Source organism: Triticum aestivum, chromosome 5D (assembly GCF_018294505.1).
Source record: "Triticum aestivum cultivar Chinese Spring chromosome 5D, IWGSC CS RefSeq v2.1, whole genome shotgun sequence".
Taxonomy (NCBI): Eukaryota; Viridiplantae; Streptophyta; class Magnoliopsida; order Poales; family Poaceae; genus Triticum; species Triticum aestivum.
Window position 1 is genome coordinate 558753164 of NC_057808.1, and position 21172 is coordinate 558774335.

Consider the following 21172-nt stretch of genomic DNA (forward strand, 5'->3'; position numbering starts at 1 on the left):
GCCGATCCATCATTCTTAATAGTAAAAAATAAGTACCACATGCGTAAGAATCTTTTTTTTTTTGCGAGGAAACCACTGATTATATTGAAACAAGAATTACCGAAAAGAACACCAGAAAGCTAGAAATTACACACAGGTCCTTTCTTCAAAACAACGCCGCCGACGCGGAGAAGAACGTGCCGGTGGCGGGCCGCCGCTGCATCTCCGCACGAACCTTGGATCGGGACCTCGAACTCCGGGGAGCCTCCACTCTGCTCCACTGGTAACGCCGTCTTGATCCAACATCAGGAGCTTCAGGGTCGTCAACTGGATCCGCCGCATCGAGATCCAGGGGGGGATAAACGCACGCATCGGCCACCGGGGACCGCGAGCGCGGACGAGGAGGCGCTCCACCGTGGCGCTCAGAAGAACTCCACCGCCGGAGGGGACGATCACCAGCTGCAAAACGAAGACCGGCCGTGCCGCCCACTCCAAGACGCCGCCGGCCAGGGTCCCAACAGAGCCTACTGTACACACACGCGAGACGAGGCTCCCCTACTGTCCCGCCGCCGCAGCGGCCGACGGAGGGCAGGGGACCCGGCGAAGCGACGGCGGGGGGGGGGGGGGTGGATCTTCTCGGGGGTTCCAGAAAAGTCGCCTCTACTGTAGCGGGAGAGGGGACGCGTCCAAGGTCGCACCGATTGACTTCACATGCGTAGGAATCTTAAATAAGTTTATATGATCTTGAACAAAATCATTTAAAGCAGTGGGTATTTAGTACATAAAAAAAAGTTCAACTGAATTCGTGAATCAAGTTTGCAAATTCTACTCCGTGACTAAAACCCAAGCACGCCTATTACTCCTCTGTGTGACAGTTGTTTCTTCATCTTCTTCTTGAAAGCCGAATAACTTTGTTCCGCACTTCCTTAAGCTTGTTTTTCCGTGAAAAACTAATTGCAGCTATCATTCGCTCTCTCGATCATCAATTGATTCCTGAAAAAATACATGCGTTTGCAATACAAATAGTACCATATATACTAAATTATACGGACCTGCGGAAATCGCCTTGTTCACTTCTGATCCCAAATATTCAAAGTATTGAAGGAGGAACCGCACACATAAATTCCTGGTTCATACAGTTTTGGATAAATCAAAGTACATTGTAAAGATAGTACTGAGATAACGTGCAAGCAGATACTTACCCATCTTCTTGTTACGGCATGTTGTACGGATATCTTCTACATGTTGTTGTCTCTGCACAATTAATTGGAATTACGAAATAAGATTCAGTAAATACGGTAAACAAATAGACACTCGATAGTGAAAGCTACAAGATCCTCAACTAGTTTTCTAGTAGATTCAGCAAGTTCTTCTCCCATCAACGAATCAACAATCTGAAACTCTTTCTTCTATGTATGCATAAAATACTCTAGAATACTGCCCAGGCGTGACACAATATGCGTACGACATCCGAATTCATTCAAACCTTGCCTGAAGGACCAGCATGGGCATGCCCACTTGCTGAAAAAATTTGGTGTCATTCTGAACATGACCAAAAAATGAACCATGTTCACTGGAGGTCGTTCGGGTAGGGACGAAGGGGTCCGTCTCGAAGCACTTTTTCTTTCGACATCCTGGACCCAAATTTTTCTACAGCCTTCTATCATAATGGCAAGCATCCATGCCAAGGTTCATTGTTTTTTGACATTTTATGAATTTATTATTATTATCCACCATGGAAAACACTAGAATACTGCTTGGACGTGACACATTGTGAGTACGGTGTTGGAATTCGTTCAAACCTTGCATCGAGGACTAGCATGGACATGCCCAATGCTGGTAAAATTTTGTGTCTGATGGCTTCATATTTTACGCGTCTTGAGAGCTCATTTGTGGCACATCATCTACGTATATCAAGTTATATCATGTTTCATTAGCCCAATTATTTGTCCATATGCATGATTTCCAGTTTTTATCCTTTTCACCGCAAGCATTGCATAATCTTTATTCTTCATTAGTTTCTATTAGTTTTCTTTGTCTTTGTGTCTTGTAGGTGAGCTGGACTTACCATGCACTTAGCACGATGAAAGGAGTTCAAACAGTGGACAACCAGGACCCAGAGTTAGCTGTTTTAGAGATTAAAAAAAGGCTATTTCCCCAAAGTTCTAAAAAATAAAGATCCATGCGAGACTTGAATTACCACAGTTCATATAATTCCAACAAGCCAAAAAATGTCAAATTCCGAGTTTGTATGAAGGAATGGCGGCCGCTAGGGTAAACAGAGCAAAAGATAGTGTATCATACGGCCGTGGCTGGACATATGGACGATCGTATGGAGCCCAGACGGACCGAAAGTTGCCTCTCCAGACGGGATTCTTCACCGATTTCATCTCCGTTTGTTCGTATGACTTTCCTTGGCCTTCAAAAGTTGTTTTGGGAGAGGATAATGCTCATCTAAAGGCATTGGGAGAGCTCTTATACAAACACCATCAGCCCTAGGCGCCGCCTCCATCTTCATCAAGCCATCATTCGTTATCTCATCTCCACATCTAGCTGCCGTCCACATCACAAACACCATTGGGGCAACCAAGAGGCCGCCGGCGGGGCGCTGTCACGGGCCACATCGTGGTGCCACCACCATCATCACCCCTTCTTCCTCCCCCGTAACGGTCCCCGTGATGGGTTGTAATAACTCTTGAATCCCTCTTTATGTGATGTTATTTGCATAATTGTGGTTATTTGATATGTTTAGTCTATTTTGTGTGTCTTCCTTCGTGTTGGTTATTTACCTCTGCGGTAATTTAGTGATTGGAGACGTTTGATCCGTTGGCGTAGTTGGAGACGTTCAACTCTTAGGCCACACATGAAGTTAATAGAATGTTCTGGAAACCGACAGACATGCGACATGACAGGTGCAGACATCTTAAGGGGAACCCAATTATTCTAGGAGCACGGTTGTCCATTGAACCTAATGCCTTCGTTCGGTCCTCATGACCACGAGGACCTTAATACCTTTGTGTTCGCCGCCACTGATATGGGTTAATAAGTAGGATGAATGACTTATCTCAGTATAGCGCGTCTTGAGGGATAACATTATGTGAGGTACCACCCATTATCCGTAGATTATCGTATCCTATAATGCAGGTACTAACTTAGCCACCACATGGCATAATCATAAATCTTAACTCTATCATGTGCCTTTAACGAACGAGACCATACCTAGATGCTAACAACCTCATCTAAAACATCACATATTTCTCTTAGTTTATTTTGTTTGTTTAGTTCAGTATTTACTTTTCCGTTCTCTCTAGTACCTTAGTTTAATTCCCCTTTTACCGTTCCTTAGCAACCTACTTAAGTGGGCTATTTTCGAACTCCGGTTTGGATGTAAGCATAGTTGTGTTATTGATAACATAGTTGCAGATATTGTGGTTCCATGCTGTTCGCTCCCTATGGGATCGACAAACCTTACTTGTCACGAAATTGCTACATAGCCCTGCGCACTTGCAGGCCATCAATGTCATTCTAAACATGACGAAAAATGAAACATGTTCACAACAGGCCATTCGGGTAGTAAGGAAGGGTCCACCTCAGAGCACATTGTTTTCGACATCCTTCAAATGGATCCATTTTTTTCTATAGACTTGTAGCATCATGGCAAACATGCATGCCAAGTTTCCTTGCGTTTTGACATTCTATGAATTTTTCAAACGAACAATTACCAACGCAAACTTTAATTAAGCCACCAACATTTTTTCGAAATAACTTGAAATTATTTCAAATGCAAATTTTAATTAAATTTCTGAGCACAAATACGGGAAACAATACTTTTTTCCAAAATTGTAGAACATTTTTCTAAAAAAGAAAATTTTAATTTTAATTTATTTCAGAAATGGGAAATAAAATTTACAAAACAACCCTTTTTTATTCAAATTTTATTTCAGAAATGGGAAATTGGGCCGACTGGAACGCCACGTTGAGCAGCTGTTGTTATTTTAATTTTATTTCGTTTTTGTTTTCATTCGTCTTTTTTCATTTTTGTTTCTCGTTTACGTTTATGTTTTTTATTACTTTTTGTTTCCATTTTCATTTTTTTCATTTTCATTTTTTCCTTTTCCTTAACTTTTTTAATCTCTATTTTTTTCTTTCGTTATCGTTCTCTCTTTTACTTTCATTTCTTTTTGGTTTTTATCTTATTTTCACACCTTACATTTTTTTTTCAAAATACGAAACTAATTTAAACAAACATCACAATATTGGATCAAACATTTCAAATTCCTTCAAACAAACCAGAATTTGATTCAACTTTTAGGAATTTTACATAGTTTTCGAACGAAATTTGAAATAAACCCTAGCTAATCCTAATCTATGCGTCGGCGATGCCGTCGTGGTCGTTGTCGTCGGTGCCTCCATTGTCGCTGTTGTCGCCGCTGCTATCGTTGTTGTGTCCACGATAGGAGCCACCAAAGAGTCCGTGATGCATTGTACCCCGGAAAGTTCGACCGCAGGGGCAACCTGCAAGTACTCCTACACTACTAGGGGTGGAAACGGCTCCATCTCCGACTCATGGCTGGCTGAGAGGTAGTCGGGCATGTTGTCGGGGTCGCCGGCCTCCGCCGCCTGGCGGTGGTACTCCGCCATATCAGGGTAGGCTCTGGCTCCGTCTCTGGTACCACTGGAGGGGCACGGCTGGATCTAGCCCCGTCGTGTGCGCCACCACAAGCCGCAGTGTGGACCTCCGTGGAGATGGACAGAGCCACGGTCACCACGGGTGTCGTCGCGGTCCCCACCAGCCCCACGCGCCCCCGCGCCAAATGTCAGGGATGTAGAGCACGCCTTGCCATGGCGAGATGCGTGGTAACCTCCACCGGGCAGTATTAGAATGGCACCAGCGGCCACCTGCACTCGGTACGGGGCGACCACCTCTTCGAAGGTGCGGCCGTCACAAATCTAATGCCGCTAGTGTCGATTGTGCTTCGGCGGTGGCCAAAGGCCCTCGAACGCGTTCAGTCGCCGCCCGCGGTCCTCGGCGAGCAACGCCGGCCAGTTGTTATTGTCGGGGGCATAGCGAGGTTCCTCCTGCCTCTCGGTCGTTAACTGTACTCGATTGAGCACGACGGCGCGCACGAAGAGGTGTGAGCCGACGTCGCGCACCGGCTGCACCGGCACTCCCACGGCGATCAGCTACCACTTTGACGGCAACCGCATGTCCGATGCGGCGGGGATGCCGAAGTGCGCCAGCTCGCCCGCCTCGTCGATTGTCAGGTTGGGGCAAGCCATCACTGGAGAAAGGGAGGGCGATCTGAGTGAGAGAGATCGATCTGAGGGCGAGAGGAGGGCGAGTGCGGCGAGAGGGTTGGCTTTTATATGGTGAGGATCAGTGGCAGAGACAAGCCCCAGGCAAGCCGTGCTGCCGCCTGGGGCGTGGCCTCAAATCTCTGTTAACTGTAGCAGGTAGGACAGTGTTTCGCACTGTAGCTAGTTGCCTGCCTGGGTCGTAGCCAAATCCTGGCACCGCCACTGGCGAAGATAGGCGTTAGGTGGCGAGGGCATTTAATGGTGGGTCGGTGGCATGCGCAAGCGAGCGGCCAGGCTCCACCGTATGAATTCACTTAGGCTGATCACAATGGGCAAGAACATAAGCTAGTAACTTACAAACTTTCCTAGACTATGTTACTACCTCCATAGTGGATAGGAACATCTATGTAGTGTCATGCAACGATGTATTTATTAGGTTATAGACTCATTGTTTTTTGGAGTGTGTGATGTTGCGGTAACTTAGGCCTCTCCCAATGCATGAGTGCTTAAATGAGGTGCTAAGTGCATTTAAAATCTTAGCAACTAGTCTCCCCAATGCATAGGTGCTTAGCTTGGGTAGCTAAGCTTTCCACATGGAATTGTTTAATAATTAAACTCTCTCATGTATTGGTTGGTAGCTTTTTTACATAGGTCCGCGTGCTTAGCACCGTTTCTTCCTGGGGTCACCGTAATGCCCTCTCTCCTCTTTAATTGCTTTGCCACATCATTTTTTTGCCTATGTGGCGCCTTTAGCACCTGTACGCCTTGGAGCACTGGGAAGGGCCTTAGCTAGTTACCACAAGCACCTCTCTCTTCATTAAATATGTGCCACATAAGCAAAGTTGTATTGGAGTGTGTGATGTTACTCCTAAGTTCCTCCCCATTGTGACCAGCCTTAGCTCGTGAATCTGCGCTGAGTAAATTAAGTTCGTATGCGGGCGCAGGTGAGCGGTCTGTTGATGACTTGCACCTACACAGGCTTTAGTTGTAGCCTTTTCAAAGTAGGAGTATCGATCCCTCAATGAGCACATGAATCAATATTTTGTCTTTTGGATGGTTTAAATATTATGCCCGCAAGTTGTGAGTGACCAAAAGCGGTAATAATGTAATAGAGTGTAACAAAGGGGATTACTGCGATGAAACTAAATGGTGAGAGTCGCAGACGAAAGACTTTACATTAATAGGACTAAAGCGTTCTCAGAGAGTCCGGAATCCCCTCTTGTGTAAATCTATAGCGGTGCCTAAACACGATGCTACGTCGAATTACTAAGCCACTTTGTATATTTCTATTTGTGGGCAGAGCCGATACAGATACATGCATATACTTGGTAGCCCCGCATCCCATACGCCACCACTGTTCTTTCTCACTCCGGTTACCAAACGGTGATTAAGGGAAAAAGGTCCCTATGGACGCAGCCGATGGGTGCTCTTTTTTTTACCCCCTTTTGTAACGGCCCGAGACAAAGGGAGACAGGGCCTGTCACGCCACCCACCGCCACAATCAGCCGGTCCGCAGCAGTAATGACCTTCCGTCAAAAAATGGCATACATTGGATGGTTGACTTCACCCAACATCAAGAAGATCATTAACATAAACATGCAAAGAGGATATTAAATCCGAATACCAAACGATCTATTACACACTAGGGTTCATCCATATCCCTGAGAACTAAAGGTACTACTCACACATGAGGCAACAATCGACGTACACATGGAAGTGGAGATCATGGAGGGATCACATATGTAAAACACAAGACGATCCACTAGGATATATTCTTGATGGGTTACAATGAAAAGGATTGGGATGGTGATGATGATGATGATGATGATGATGAAGCCGTCTCGGTGATGGTGGAAGAGGCGGCGGCCTTCTCCTGAAAAACTGTTACACCAGCCGTAAACTGGGTGTACACATGGCACGTACGGGGTGCATAGGAGAAAAAACCGGGCGTGTGCGGGCGTAGACAGGCCGCGTACGGTGCGCTCAGCGACCCGCGGCGAAGACTTTTTAGATAATGCCCATCCTATCCTTTTTTTATGAAGGGATATGGGGAGATCTGGGTTATTGATGTGTCTAAGGTGTTTGTACCCAAAAAGAAATGAAATTACAATCGGGGTGTGAGTAACGCTGGGCAGCATGCATGTGTTTTTCGTTAGTGAAGTCGATAATTTCCAACGGCCCTTAGGATGCGACCAATGTACAAATTTTTGATCGACATCAGAAAGCAATAGTCATACAGCAAGATCGTTCCGACGCAGCTTTATTCCTCGATCGAATGTACTAATTTTTTAGGGATGATTCCAAATTTCCAACGGCCCTTAGGATGCGAGGAATGTACAAATTTTCGATCGACATCAGAAAGCAATAGTCATACAGCAAGATCGTGCCGACGCAGGTCTAGTCCTCTCCTCTACAACTCTTTTCATCCAAAGACTACGCACCTAAGCAGAAGTGCAGAACGACAGAAACGGACGATGACAACTATGAAATCTAGACCAGATTTACATGGAGTTTACGCAAGAAGTTGGATGCCCGGGTCCTGGTGGCCAACTAGGTCGGCGGTAGCGGCGGGAAGGTCCGCTCGCCACCCTGCAGAAAGAGGAACAAGAGAGAGAGGGTAGCGGCGACCAGTAGGACGCCAAGGGGGAGAAATCGGACCAACGCAGTCAAGAAAGGGTCCTCGCGGTCGTCGCCGCCGCCACCGTGGCCGAAGACGACCATGCCGTCGAAGTCGAACCCTGGGCCGAAGCCGAACTCCTCGTACACCAAGTCGTCGTCGTCGGGGTTCTGCTCCTCCGGTAGCTGCTCGCCCGCGTGCCCGGGGCCGCCTGCTCCCGCCTCCTGCCCCTCCCCGTCACGCGCGAGCATCGCCTCCTCCATCAGCCGCTGGAAGTCCAAGATCTCCGCCGCCTCCAGCCCGTCCTCCTCCTCCTCCTCCAGCGCGAGCAGCGCTGCTGCCAGCTCTGCCCGGAAATCGAGCTCCTCCGCCGCCGGCGGGAGCAGCGCCCCATCCTCCGCCTCCATCTCTCTCTTCTCTCTTTCTTTGTTTCTTTGTTTCTTTCTCTCTCTGTTTCTTGGCCGGTCGTTGATTGTGAGGAGATCGCGAATAACAGATCAAGAAGCTTCGCAAGGACGCTGGTTTTATGCTCGCCGGCGTAGAAGTACAACGGCGGCATTGGCACCGCAACATCTCGCATTTGCAAACGTCATGGGCCCAAAGCAAGGCCCAGTTGAGCAAGAACGGGTTGTCTTGCTTGATAAAAACAAACGTCACAGGCCTACGCAAGGCCTAGTTGAGTTTTGTTTTTTTGAGTAAAACGGCTAGCCAACCAATCAAGGTGCTTCTTCGGGAGGTGATTGTTACAGGAAGGCTCCTTCCAGAGAATTTCCTTGCCGATTATGAGTGTGTTCACGCAATAGAAGATAGGAGAGAGGAAAGATCTTACACCTGCGCAATCAAGCTAGACATGTACAAAGCTTATATATGAGTTGAATGGTAAATTTTTGAGCTCATTCTGAACCACATAGGGGATTCTCTTTGGTAAAGTACCAGACCCCCTTTAATAATGCACTTACGGATTTTACTATTCCAACGAGTGGCCTACGCCAGGGGACCCTCTTTCATCCAAACTATTTATGCTATGTTTCGAAGGTCTTAAAAGTTTGAGTACACCGGCAATTTGAAGGTGGGTGAAGGTTGGCTGAGATGCTCTATATGTCTTACACCTCTTGTATGCTGATGACTCTCTTACTCTCATGACAGCGGACAACTCTAATGTTATTACCATCCACCCGACACTGAATGATTATTGTGTTGTTTCTGTTCAATTGGTTAGTGTGGCTAAATCCAACATTTTGGTTAGCCTGTGCACATTTGTCAATAAAACAGTGGATGTTCGTACTGATCATTATTGACGCTATCGCAGATAAGAATCTAGTTATACCCCCTCTAGTTGGGGTCGATAGATCTAATTGTTATCATTATCTTAATGATAGAGTTTGCAAGAGATTTGTTGGTTGGAAGAAAAAAAATCTTATGGTGAAAGGATGTTTTCTTGAAAGAAGTCATTCAAGAAATACCCACTTATGCTATTTTAATCATCATGCTACCCAAGGAGATATGCAAAGGGATAATCTCAGCAATATTGTTAGACCCCGACACCAGAATTATGCAAAGGGCGTGCACTCTAGACGACCATCAGGAAGCCAATATTCCTCACCAATATAGACATCAGCGGAAATCCTCTCAGAGAGCCCAAGATATTCGATCCCATTGTTCCCCCTACATTAGGAACACATCAATCGACGTGAGTTGTCCTCACTTGAGTGACTGAGTTGGAGCATCAACGTGTAGCCAGACAAAAATGATAAATCTCTACTCCTAATGGACGAGTTGGTTAAATAGTTCCCCCACTTTCGTCTGGTTTTTTTCGACTGTTTTTTTTTCGTCCCCCACACCCACCACACGCACGCAAAAAAAAAACCAGTCGAAAAAAAACCAAACCGCAACAGAGAGTTATGTCAGAGGCGAGCCCAGATGTTTTCTTTCGTATCTCAGGCCGCACGTAAAAAAACAGTCAACCAGGCTCATCAGATCTCGATCTGCTTCATCTCTCAAACGACGCCCCAGCCCCGAGAGGAGCCGCCGCCGGGGAACGAGAGGAGCCGCCGCCTCCAGATCACCGCTGCCCTCGCACTCGCATCCATACCTTCGCCGCCGCCCTCGCGCTCGCGGATCCCTGAAATGCCGCCGATCCGAGACGAGCCGCCGCCGCCGAGGAACGAGACGAGCCGCCGCCTTCATTGCGGACCTGGGCTAGGGTTCCATACGCCGCCGCTGGTATCTCGCCCCCTCACCATGTACGCATCTCTCCTTTCCATCCCCATCTGAGACCGAAACCTACTCACGCCTCTCCTTGTTCGCCCACGCCATTGCAGTCCCAACCACGAACGCCGACGCCGGCTGTAGCCGTCACGCCGCCAGCCATCCATGCCTCGCAGCCGTCTCAGCCGGTGCTTCCCCACTGAACGAGCGCCAAGGAGAAACACCGATGTCTTTCTACATGGTGGCCGCTCCCCTCGATCCCCTCCATCGCCTCCGCCGCCGCCGAGGTACGAGATCGCCTCCATCTTGTTCCTTCCCTGGCCATGCCCCTCCCAATTTCTTCCCCTCATCCAGCTAGGGTTCTCACCCGCCGCCGCTTCCCTGCTGCTACCCGCCACCGGATGCCCTCCACGGACACCACCACCATGATGGCAGAAGGAAGAGCAAGAGGGGTCGTCGAGGATGGGTGCCGTAATGAGGATGCTGGCGCCCGTGTGCGGTGATGGCATTGTGGCGGAAGAAGGTCTTCTTCCTGGGGAGCCGCTACCAGCCTCCGTCTCCACTCGCGGCCACGCTAACAAGACAGGTACGCCGCCGCGCCCTCGACATATTCCCTACTCCCGTGCACGTATGGTCAAGCATGTATCGCTTATCTTGCCCCATGTATCGCTTATCTTGCCCCATACGGCCTTGGCAGATCTCAATGCTTGCTTGCTAATGTGCGTGTGTGGATGTTGCTGGTTGCTGCTGCTGTGCACGTCTGCTTGGTGTGCCCCTGCTGTTTTGTGTTCTCACCACCACATCCACGACAAATAAAATTTCTTAGTTTTCTTAGAATGGTGTGTGCCATGATCTTCATGCCCGGCAGGGTTTAAATTACGCCTGTGGACAATGGGATTTTGATGTCCAGTTAAACTATCACTTGGTTGTGCATATGCACTATCTATTAAACCGACAATCGTTGTTTTCAGGTTCAGGTTCGATATGTCAGGGCTGAAGTACGCTCCTGAGTTAAAGAAAGACCTCGAGAGACTCTGTAGGTACGGTGCTATTGTTAGTGTGTTGTTGTCAGTACTACTCCAATACTTTGGTGTGGGGTTGCATAGTACTCCAATACTTTAGTGTGGGGTAGTAAAAAATGTATTCGTGGTGGGAAAGCATCAGTCGTTCGTATTTGCAGAATATGGAAATCAACAAATATTACCATTAAGAAAGCATGCATGTTATAGTGAATACTTAGTATACCAGTCATATTTTCTTGTCAACATGCACCTATTTGGAGGCTTATCCGATATTATTGCAATCTGGTAGAACTAACATATACTACTTTACTGGAGCTAGCACCTCATGCATAGTTATTGTATCAACCAGAAAGAAACTTCCGATCTACCATTTTACAGAACCAAATTGTATAGTGAGTAATTGAAGTGAAGTTGTTTTGGGCACCCAAAGATAATTCTGGTTGTATATTCCTGCAACTTGTACGGTTACAAGAAGCTAAACGTTGTTTTTCTTTTTTATGTTCTATAAATTATTTCCATGCTTATCTCCGATGCAGTTTTAAAATGATCTTTTTGGACCAATTATATTAGCTCAAGTTGCCATTTAGTTGAGTTCAAGTTCAGATTTGGCTGCCATCTTAGTTCAGTTCAGTTAGGAGCAATGTTTAGCATTCTAGCTGTATGATATGATGTCTACACATTTCCCTGTTCTCTTTTTGTGTAATGTAATTCCAGACTCTTTAGGTTAACCACTGCCACTAATTCTCTAATGGATATGCCATGTGCATAGGAAGGGTGCACCCGTTTTTCCTTATCTTCATCTGAATTAAATCCGTCCAGTGTGTATGCAGGAACTAAAGACATGTATTAGAGAATGAAGCATCAATCCTCTTCTTGCTTATTGTTTGTCAAATGCTATATTAATGTATTGTATCAATTCCATTGTTATTTACATGAAGGGACGGATTAAGACCTGTGGGATCATGGCTCTTTCAGCTTGAACGTAAGCCTCTCCGGTTGTTCCATATCTTCATTTGACAATTATGTTTATTTTTCATCCTTTTTCAGAGTATTTGTGATGTATCCTTCACTTACCGTGCCACGGGGTTGTCGTGGATATTGGTGGAGGACTTGGTGGACTAGCGCAAAATGGAAATCTAGAAAGAAGTGAAACTAATCAGCTATGGTTTTCCTGGAGTATTTGTGCAACCAGCAGGTCGCCCATGAGAAATATGATGTTCTTTATGCATTTAAAAAACTACTAAAGGGAAAGTTGTGAATGTGTAAGTTTTGCACCAGTAGATTCTGAATTATGTTGTTTAGGCTTTTAAAAGATATACAATTCTTGAACCTTTTCAGAATTATGTAATCATCCCCTCAAACTCGGTGTATTGCAGAGCGTATGCGTCAGAGGCCAGTCGGCAGAGGTGCATGCAGGTTTGTGCTTGAGGGTGCACGCGAGTCGGCGGCTACAGGCAGAGGGTGCGGCCTGTGTGTGCGTGTTGTGGACAGTGTTGTGGTCGCCTGATTTGATTGTAAATCGTGTAGAGCAAAGGCGGCTTCTGTGGCGCTGGAGCAACAATTTCAGTGAGCACATTGACTTGATGCAGGGAGGGTCGTCGAAGAGAAGGACGGCGGCCCGGCCTACACATGATGGAACACACATTGCCGACGATGCGGTACCAGGCCTGGAGAAGAGATCCCGAGGTATGCATGAAGCCTTCTTAGTTAGTTTTTTAGTTGAGCGACTGCATAACCAAGGAAAAAAATAGCGCGCTATTTGAAATAGCGCAGCCTTCAAAAAATGCTATAAACGAAATAGCGTGCTAATAGCGCGCTATTTTGCAAAATAGCATTTCACAAAACATTATTCAGATTTCAGCATATAGCATACAAATGACAGATATATCAACACAAATGACAGATTTCAGCAGCTAAAACCAAGGCTAAAACATTGTTCAGATAACAAAGCATGGTCCAGATATAGGCATATAGCACTGTTCAGAGTTCATACATTCAGATTTCAGACAAACAAAGTAGACAGATAAATTAAACAGCCAACAAGCAAGGTCCAGAATAGCAGAAATAAGGACTTAGGACTTTAGGAGCCAGCCAACAACGATGCAGAAGCTCAATCAGAATCAGATGAACTTGCTGCCATGGCATCATCATCCGAATCAGAAGAAGAACCCATAGATTGCAGCTAATCATCACGAAAAACTGGGAGCAACTTCTTCCTAGGCTGACGAGCTTTATTTCTTTTTGATGCAGCAGCTCTTGCTCTCGGTTGTGGTATTGGTTCTTCTTCAGGTTCATCTGCAGTATCCACAACTGGAACCGGCACAATTCCTGTGATCCACTCGTTATCTTCATCTTCCACAACATCTGCATGTGTTCTGACCACAAGTGGATCCCTGTCTTTGTTCATTCTCTTTTGTTCAAGTTGGAAGTTGGCCTTGATGAGGACAAGATCTTTCATTTTGTCATGAAGTAGCCTGTTGCGCCTTTTGCTGCCTTGAACCTGATTGTACATTGCAAGTAAATAAACATCAGTAAGAAAAAGAAACATATGTGCATATAAAGGATATGTTGACAGTTTGTACTTTGTACTACATTCTTACCTGCTGAAAAACACTGAAGTTTCTCTCACAAGCTGATGAGCTGCATGTCAAGCTCAAAATCCGCATAGCCAGTACCCTAAGATTTGGTGCACTTGATCCATGATTGGACCACCATTCAGCTGCATCAACAAGTAACAAATAACAGTTAACAAAGCTGCAACATCTAATCCGCATTGCAGCCTACACATCTTATTTCAACAATGTAAATATTTAGTTCTTTACCTGGATCAAAGTTCTTGTTTCTCCGCTGCCTTTTAGCACTGTCCCTTCCAAACGACCCCTCTTCATTTTGATATGCCTGACACTCAGCTGTCATTATATCTTCCTTCTTACCATCTCTAACCATCTTCTCCATGCAAGCAACAAGGCCATCTTTAAATGTTCCATCCAACTCAATCTCCAGCTTGTTTCATAGTAGTAGTATGGGTTTAAGAAGTATCCAGCCCTATGTAGGGGCCCCTTCAATTTGTTGTCCCATCTCTTATCAATAATGTGTAGCACTTCCTGGATACTAGCCTCCTCATTGTCAAATCTAGCTACAATCTCCTTCTTTGCATCCAAAAAAGCGCCATATATGAAACCCATAGCTGGTACATCGCTGTCCATTCGCCGCAGCAAATTAGCCAAAGGCTCAAAGAAGTTGACAGCACGTTCTACTCCCGTCCAAAAAATTTCAGAGCGCACACTTTGGTTTGAATCACGTCCTTTCACCTTTTTTAAGTAACCCATTTCATCCATCTAATCTGATCTGAATAGCTTCTGCAGTTCTTTCTTGTTGTCCAGCATGCTTTTCAAGTTCAAGTAAGCTGTAGCAAACCTTGTAATGTCAGACCTCACCAGATCTTTCCCAAGGAATTCCCTCATTAGAGACAAAACTCTAGTGTGTGCATAAAGGAAAACAGTGACGGTTCTAGCTTGTGTAATAGTAGAGTCCACTGTTTTAAGCTTGCCAATATCCTCTAACATCAGATCAATAGAATGGGCAGCACAACCATTCCAAAATATGTTGGGGCGCTTTGCTTTCAACAAGGTTGATGCCGCTTGATTAACACTTGCATTATCAGTCACAACTTGAACTACATGCTTCTCACCAACCTCTTCTATGCATCTATCAACAAGCTCAAAGATGTACTTCCCATCTTTCTTCACGGCTGAACAGTCCACAGAATTAACAAACACCACACCATGAGCACTATGAACTACAAGATTCATTACCCCTCTTCCTCTTATGTCGGTCCATGCATCTGTCATGATTGTACATCCAGTAAGCTCCCAAGTCTTCTTGTGTGCATTGAAGGACTCCTGAACTCTTTTCTTCCTCTTATTCAATATTGGGCCACCCATTTCATAAGGAGTAGGACCGTCCAAGTCCTCACCATACTGTCCAATTGGCTGAAGCATGAGGTCAAAGCTGGGAAGTGTGACTGCGTTGAATGGAATGCAAGCTTCATAGAACCACTGGCAGATGTACTCACAAGCACGAGCCCTTTTTTGTTCTCTCTTCTCAGTTGTTAGCTTCCCCTAGATCGTGTCAGCACCACGTTTCCTCTTCCTTGCGGCAACAAGCTCTTCGGGAATTAATTCACAGTATTTTTCCATAGGGCCACTTGAAGATTTAGATTTATTTCTTGTTGATCTCGATGGCTGAAGCACAAGTGCAGAATGGTTTAGGCCATCTTCATCACTTGTAGCTTGTTCTTCCCCCTCCGAGTGGCTCAAGTCAACTCTATTTCTGCATCTCTTCTGCTCCATAAGCTTGGCTGCCTTTTTGTCACCCTTCTTTGTCAAGTACTGAAGGATCTCCTCTTTGACATCAGCTGGCACTTTCTCACAGTGATCCACACCAGACTTAGGAATGCATGAAAGGTGCAATTTGATTCGACTAGTGCCATTGCTGGACAAATGACCGCAGAATATGCATTTTAGACAGTTCTTCTTGCTGATGTCCGGACATGTGCAATATTTCCATGCTGGATCTTTTGATCTAGGAACAACATGTGCTCCTTCTCCCTGTGTAGCTATTGATGCTGTGCTTGACACAACACCGCCTACATTCATGAATACAACAAAGTATTTCAGAAATTTTAACTGGCTTGCAAGTAAGGAACATATGATTGCAGCAAAGTATTTATTTACATTTACTAGTACCAAATCTGGAAAGTACTAACTTTTGTTGTACTAACTACAAGCAATGAGACTGAGAGCAATCAGCAAGTACTTACTAGCTTACTACTAACAAAGTTAACATGGAGATGATTTAATTAGAAAGTAGAGTACTGGATAGTAGACACAACTACACAAGTCATGGACAATTTAAGATTGACTAATTACGAATTTAGGATTGACTATTTTCGGATCGGTGTTCATCAAGAATCAAGATTGACTAATTAAGAATTTAAGATTTATGAATTGAAGCAACTCTTACCTGGCTGCTGGTTCGCCGCCGCTGAAGCTGACGCCGACATCGAGTTGGAGCAAGAGGAGGCGACAGCGACCCAAGCAAGAGGATTAGAGGAGGCGATGAAGACCCAAGGAGGCGAAGGCGACCCGAGGAGGCGATGCGACGACCCGAGGAGGCGGCAAGAGGCGGCCGGCCGTGGCTGGAGGAGACGGGCTAAGCACCGGCGGCCGCCGCTGCCACCATCGCCTCGTTCGATTTGGGAAGGGCTCGCTCGGTAGGTTGGTTAGGGTTCGCTCGGCTGGAGGACAAGATATTCTTGGTTACTGGGCCAGAAAGGCCAAAAGTATAGTGGGCTGATGAAAAATTCGTCTGAAAAAAACGCCGTCAAAAAAATAGCGCCGATACGCGCTATAGCGCGCAATCGCCGTATTTAACGCGAATAGCGCCGTAGCGAGTTAAATCTGCATAGCGTAGCGTTTAGTTTCCAGAAACGCTATAGCGCGCTATTTTTTTCCTTGTGCATAACTGAAGAATTTTGTGTGTGTAGTCTTTCAAAGTTGATTCAGACAAAGCCTTACAATTCAAGAGCAACGGTGTCTGAACTTTTCAAAATTATATCAATTATTGTACTGTTTTTGGATTGTTGATGAGAGATGTAGATTTGTGATACTGATTGCAATGAAATTTGGTTCAGTAATTCAGTGTTTAGACATACAAGATACTATACTATAGCTTAGGATTAAAAAAATTGGTCGCTTTGTTTCATTCTAGAATGCCCGCTGCAGTACTGCATTGCCACTATCTGCGTGATATCCCTGGCAATATTTCTGGAAAGCATTACAAACTATATAAGTTTTGCCGTCACTGCTTGCCTTGCCTGTGCAGTTTCCATTCTTCTGCAACGACAGGGAGTATGTTATCGGTCGTAGGGTCTAGGCATCTGGAAAGACGTACTATTGCGCTAATAAGGTATCTGATGAGATAGTACAACTTTATATGTTAGGGTTCCTTTACGACAGGGAGTATCTAATCGGTCACGTGATTGCTTTCATAGCCATTTTCAGGGTTCCTTTACTACTGTACATTATTTCCATGGAAACTTTTGCTGTTATTGTTCCATGTTCCCATTTGCAAATTTTCATCACGTGATTGCTTTTACAGCCATTGCCGCTTTGTCCATATTTGGTTATGATGCACTGCATTCTATATCCATCAGTGCCAAGCATATTTCTCCTTTCTATCTGTAGTTCCTCGCACTAGATAAGCGAAGGACGATGCATACTATGATCCCTCCCTCTCTCTCTCTCTCTATATATATATATATATCTAAATTCATGGTAGCAAGAATCACTACGTACTGATACTAATTAAACTATACCTTTTAGGTGTTTGATGAAATGCCCTCCGTCCGAAAATACTTGTCATCAAAATGAATAAAAGGAGATCACAATGTTGGACACGACCACCTAAGAATTGAATATTTTTAGTTGGAATACTATTTTAATGATCAATCACAATGTTGGACGCGACCACCTACTTATTCCCGAGACTTTAAGTCTTTGGTGGCTTAAGCACAATATGCCCGGCATATGTTCTACATCTGCGGCATGTAATGACCCTACTGGCATTTCAAGAGGTCTGTAAATACAACACTCTTCCAAAGTATTTCCAAGTAAGTGTTCACCTCGTGAGATTTATTAAATGTTTTAGATATCTCGCTTGTGAATGCTCATCGGTATCTAATATCCTGAGTATTTTGATAACGGGTTTAGATCTGGACAATTATTGAGCCTGCATTGATGAAATAGTTGACAAAGCAGGAACTGAAATGAGGTTATTGAGGCTGCATTTATGAATCTTGGTTGATGAGGTGATATCTGACCAAAAACTCAAGAACTAGAAGCAAGCCTGACATCCTTTTTCTGTAATCAGTATATTCTCGGTAGCAAGCCCGTCATCCTTTTCTATCCACATGAGGCTTAGGGGCCGTTTGGATTAGCACCAACGCCGACCCTATCAATTTTTTGGCACGCCCCTACGATTTGGACCCTGTTTGGACCATCGCCAAAATATTGGCTCGTCCCGAAGGCTCAGTGTTACTTCTGCCAACTCGTGGGCGCATCGCCGAAATCGGTCGCCAAAAAATTGGCGAGCACGTCCCTCGCCGGCTGATACGAGGTTCTCGTGTTAGTTATTTTTAATCTCGTATAGTTTGAACAATCGTGGTGTCTACTATGCTTTTCAGAAAGGTGAGTGCATTTGTGAAGCTTCCTGCAGAGTTTCACATGATGAGTAGGTAAATGTGCTGCTTGTGCGTTTACCAAGTAGTTATATAGGAGAGCACACAAGCAACAGACTACATAGCTTGTGCTAATTTCCATGATAAGTTTTATCGCATATGAACAAGTTATATTGCCAGTTAAGTTATTAATAGAAATTGAGTTGCTTATCATTGAGTAAAAGACGTTCCTTTAGAGTATTTATAGTTTTATACTAATACTTTATCAAGGTGATATGCTGAAGATTTGTGATTATTACAGTATGGCCTTTACATTGCTTTGTTCATGTCTATACATGTACTTAACTTGGATGAGCCATTATCTACAAAATATATTTCATGAACTCCATAGCAGATATCTCGATTCAAAGTAATATAGCCAGAGATGTTAACATTTGTTTTTGGAAACACAAGCACTAATTTTTTTATTGCATTTGAACTAGATATGGTTGTATCTTAGAGATTGTTGCTTTGGACAGGATTTACTATATTTTTGCAGCAGGCTACATGCTTCTCTGAATGACCATTTAAGGAGTGAACATGAACTGCTGATGTATATGTTCCATGCTCCATGGGGAGGGAACAAGGATTGATTTTCGCCGGGAGTAGGAAGAGTATGGTGACTTACTTCTATGCTTTAAGGGGCTTGGAGAACTACTTGATTGTGAAACAAGTCACTAGGTACTGCTCAGATGAATTATATGGATGGTACCACCATTCGTCCAAGCTGTAGAAACTCCTATCCCTGAATTTCTATTTATTGGAACCATTAGATTTATTAGTATTTTAGTCATTACGTTTCTACAGAAGCTATGTGAAGCAAAGAAACTCCTATCCCTTTTAAATTTTAATACATGTAAAGTACTACATGTCAGTAAGGAGCTGACACTCTTGGACGGTGAGAAATTATTGACGTTTGGTAATGAGAAATTATTGACGTTCGGTATAGAAATATAATTACATGAAAAACAAAGTTTAATTATTGATGTCATTTTTTTGGCCATACCTGCATATTTACAACCCTCTTATCTTTATTACTACACTGTTCTTTGCTATACATGATAGTTCAGCTATGAATTGACTACACTTACATGCATACTGACCAGACTTGCCTAACAGAAGCACAAACACAAATGGACACTCTGCAGTTGTATCAGACACACCACCACAAGACCTGCTGTGTGCGTCACAATTCTTAGCAGCGACCGTTACGACCGTGCAATGCCAAGATTGCTAGCGACAAGGATTTGAGGAGGACAAGACGGTAGCTATCGACAAGGATTCAAGAAGGACCATATGCCACGGTGGTGGTTGTAATATTAGTCGAGACGAATCTGAAAAAATTGAGTCGAGATGTGGAGATATGATGGATTTTGAAAAAAAAAATCCAGTAAATTTTTGCTACAGAGAACATATCGGTGTGCATGTACCGATTGCACTTGCTTCATGGCGCAATACGTTTATCCTGCTACAAAAAATGTATTATTTTTTATTAAAGAAGGGGGGTTTCAAGGCAGAGATAGTGAGTAGAAGAAAAGTTATCTACCATAAAAGACAACAATGTCACATGACATGCACTGATTGCATTTGCTTTATGGCGCAATATGTTTATCCTTCTATTAAAATTGTATTATTTTTTATTGGAGAAGGGGGCTTCAATGGCAGAGATAATAGGAAGAAGAAAAGTTATCTACCATAAAAATGGTCACATGACATGCACGACGATCCTAACATTACATGTTAGACATGTTTTTAAAGGAAAGGGTTCCAACAAAAAAAGAAATATCTCGCTATGGCAGGAAAACGAGTAGTAACAAAAGGGTCCGGCAGAAAAAAAAGAGTGCGTCGTGTGGTGGGGGTTTTTGTGTTGAGACCACGTGTTGGTGATAACAGTCGGATAGTCCATATTTCTCCTTCAGAGTAATGCTACATCTACTTTACGTTCTTTTACGGGTTCAACGGACTATCGACTGTGGACCTACAGGATTTAAGATCAGGGAAGGATGGGGCCAACCCCAGCTGAAAATCAGGGGGAGAAAGATTAGTTAGAAGGAGATTTTCTAAAACTCTCGTAAGGGTCCGTTCGTCTAGGATTATTGTCTCCTTCATATATGGTATGTATTGAACTCTTAAGTTAATTTCTGCTCCCTTTTATATCGCTGTAGGTCTATTTTTTGATGATTTGTTTGTTGGGGTTTGTTCAAGAATTCCAAAGATTTTGTAATCTGTTTGGAGAATCATAGGGATAATTATACTGTATCTCATTAGGGGTACATAAGAGATGCAACATTCATAGAAGAAATTTATTCATTCTTGAAGCACACAACAGGTGCTACTTTTTTTTAATTCAAGTTCTTTCATATACTGGTGTACCTTGTGCTACTCCCTTTCTGTAGGGTAACGTAGCAGAAAACAAAAAATTTCTGACCTACACACCAGCCCAGGACCACTATGGAGACTGCATACAAGGTTTGATCTTTTTCGTTACCGACTCGTAGCGCAGCGGGAAGTAGAGTCGATGACGATCGGCGGTGCAGATCCCCGCAGCTAGGATTTACAACCTCCCAACCGCGAGGATGTATACCCTCATCTGCTCCTCAGACAGCCCTCCGGGAGGCGGTCGAACAGTCCCCCGGACGGTGTCGCGGACAGCCCTTCGGGAGGACCTTCGAAACTCGAACGGTCACTCGGACAGCCCTTCGGGAGGACCTTCAAAACTCGGACGGTCACACGGACAGCCCTTCGGGAGGCACTCACGAACTAAGACCG

The 21172-nt window shown here is 44.6% G+C and overlaps 1 protein-coding gene and 1 long non-coding RNA gene across 3 annotated transcripts; one reads left to right on the forward strand and one right to left on the reverse strand.

Annotated features, from left to right (window-relative positions):
- The first annotated feature begins 12223 nt into the window (after positions 1–12223).
- LOC123123871 (uncharacterized) lies at positions 12224–19715 on the forward strand. 2 transcript variants are annotated; one of them, XR_006460876.1, is made up of 5 exons: positions 12224–12386; positions 12501–12810; positions 17511–17797; positions 18883–19022; positions 19510–19715. It is a non-coding gene; the product is annotated as an uncharacterized lncRNA (long non-coding RNA). The 2 variants fall into 2 exon arrangements; XR_006460877.1 differs by having other exon boundaries at positions 19523–19715.
- On the reverse strand, positions 13025–16390 carry LOC123123870 (uncharacterized). The gene is made up of 4 exons (XM_044544513.1): positions 16150–16390; positions 13947–15772; positions 13725–13843; positions 13025–13624 (listed from the first exon to the last, which is right to left on the reverse strand). Exons 2-4 carry the CDS (start codon positions 14077–14079, stop codon positions 13307–13309), a joined length of 570 nt encoding a protein of 189 aa, XP_044400448.1. The 5' UTR covers positions 14080–15772; positions 16150–16390; the 3' UTR covers positions 13025–13306.
- Positions 19716–21172: the final 1457 nt, after the last annotated feature.

Excerpts from the sequence above, each read along its gene's own strand:
- LOC123123870 (XM_044544513.1), bottom strand. The coding sequence starts at position 14,079 with ATGGAGAAGATGGTTAGAGATGGTAAGAAGGAAGATATAATGACAGCT. Across the intron at positions 13,844-13,946 it reads AAACAAGAACTTTGATCCAG|CTGAATGGTGGTCCAATCAT; the intron begins GTAAAGAACTAA and ends TTGTTGATGCAG. Across the intron at positions 13,625-13,724 it reads ACTTCAGTGTTTTTCAGCAG|GTTCAAGGCAGCAAAAGGCG; the intron begins GTAAGAATGTAG and ends ATGTACAATCAG.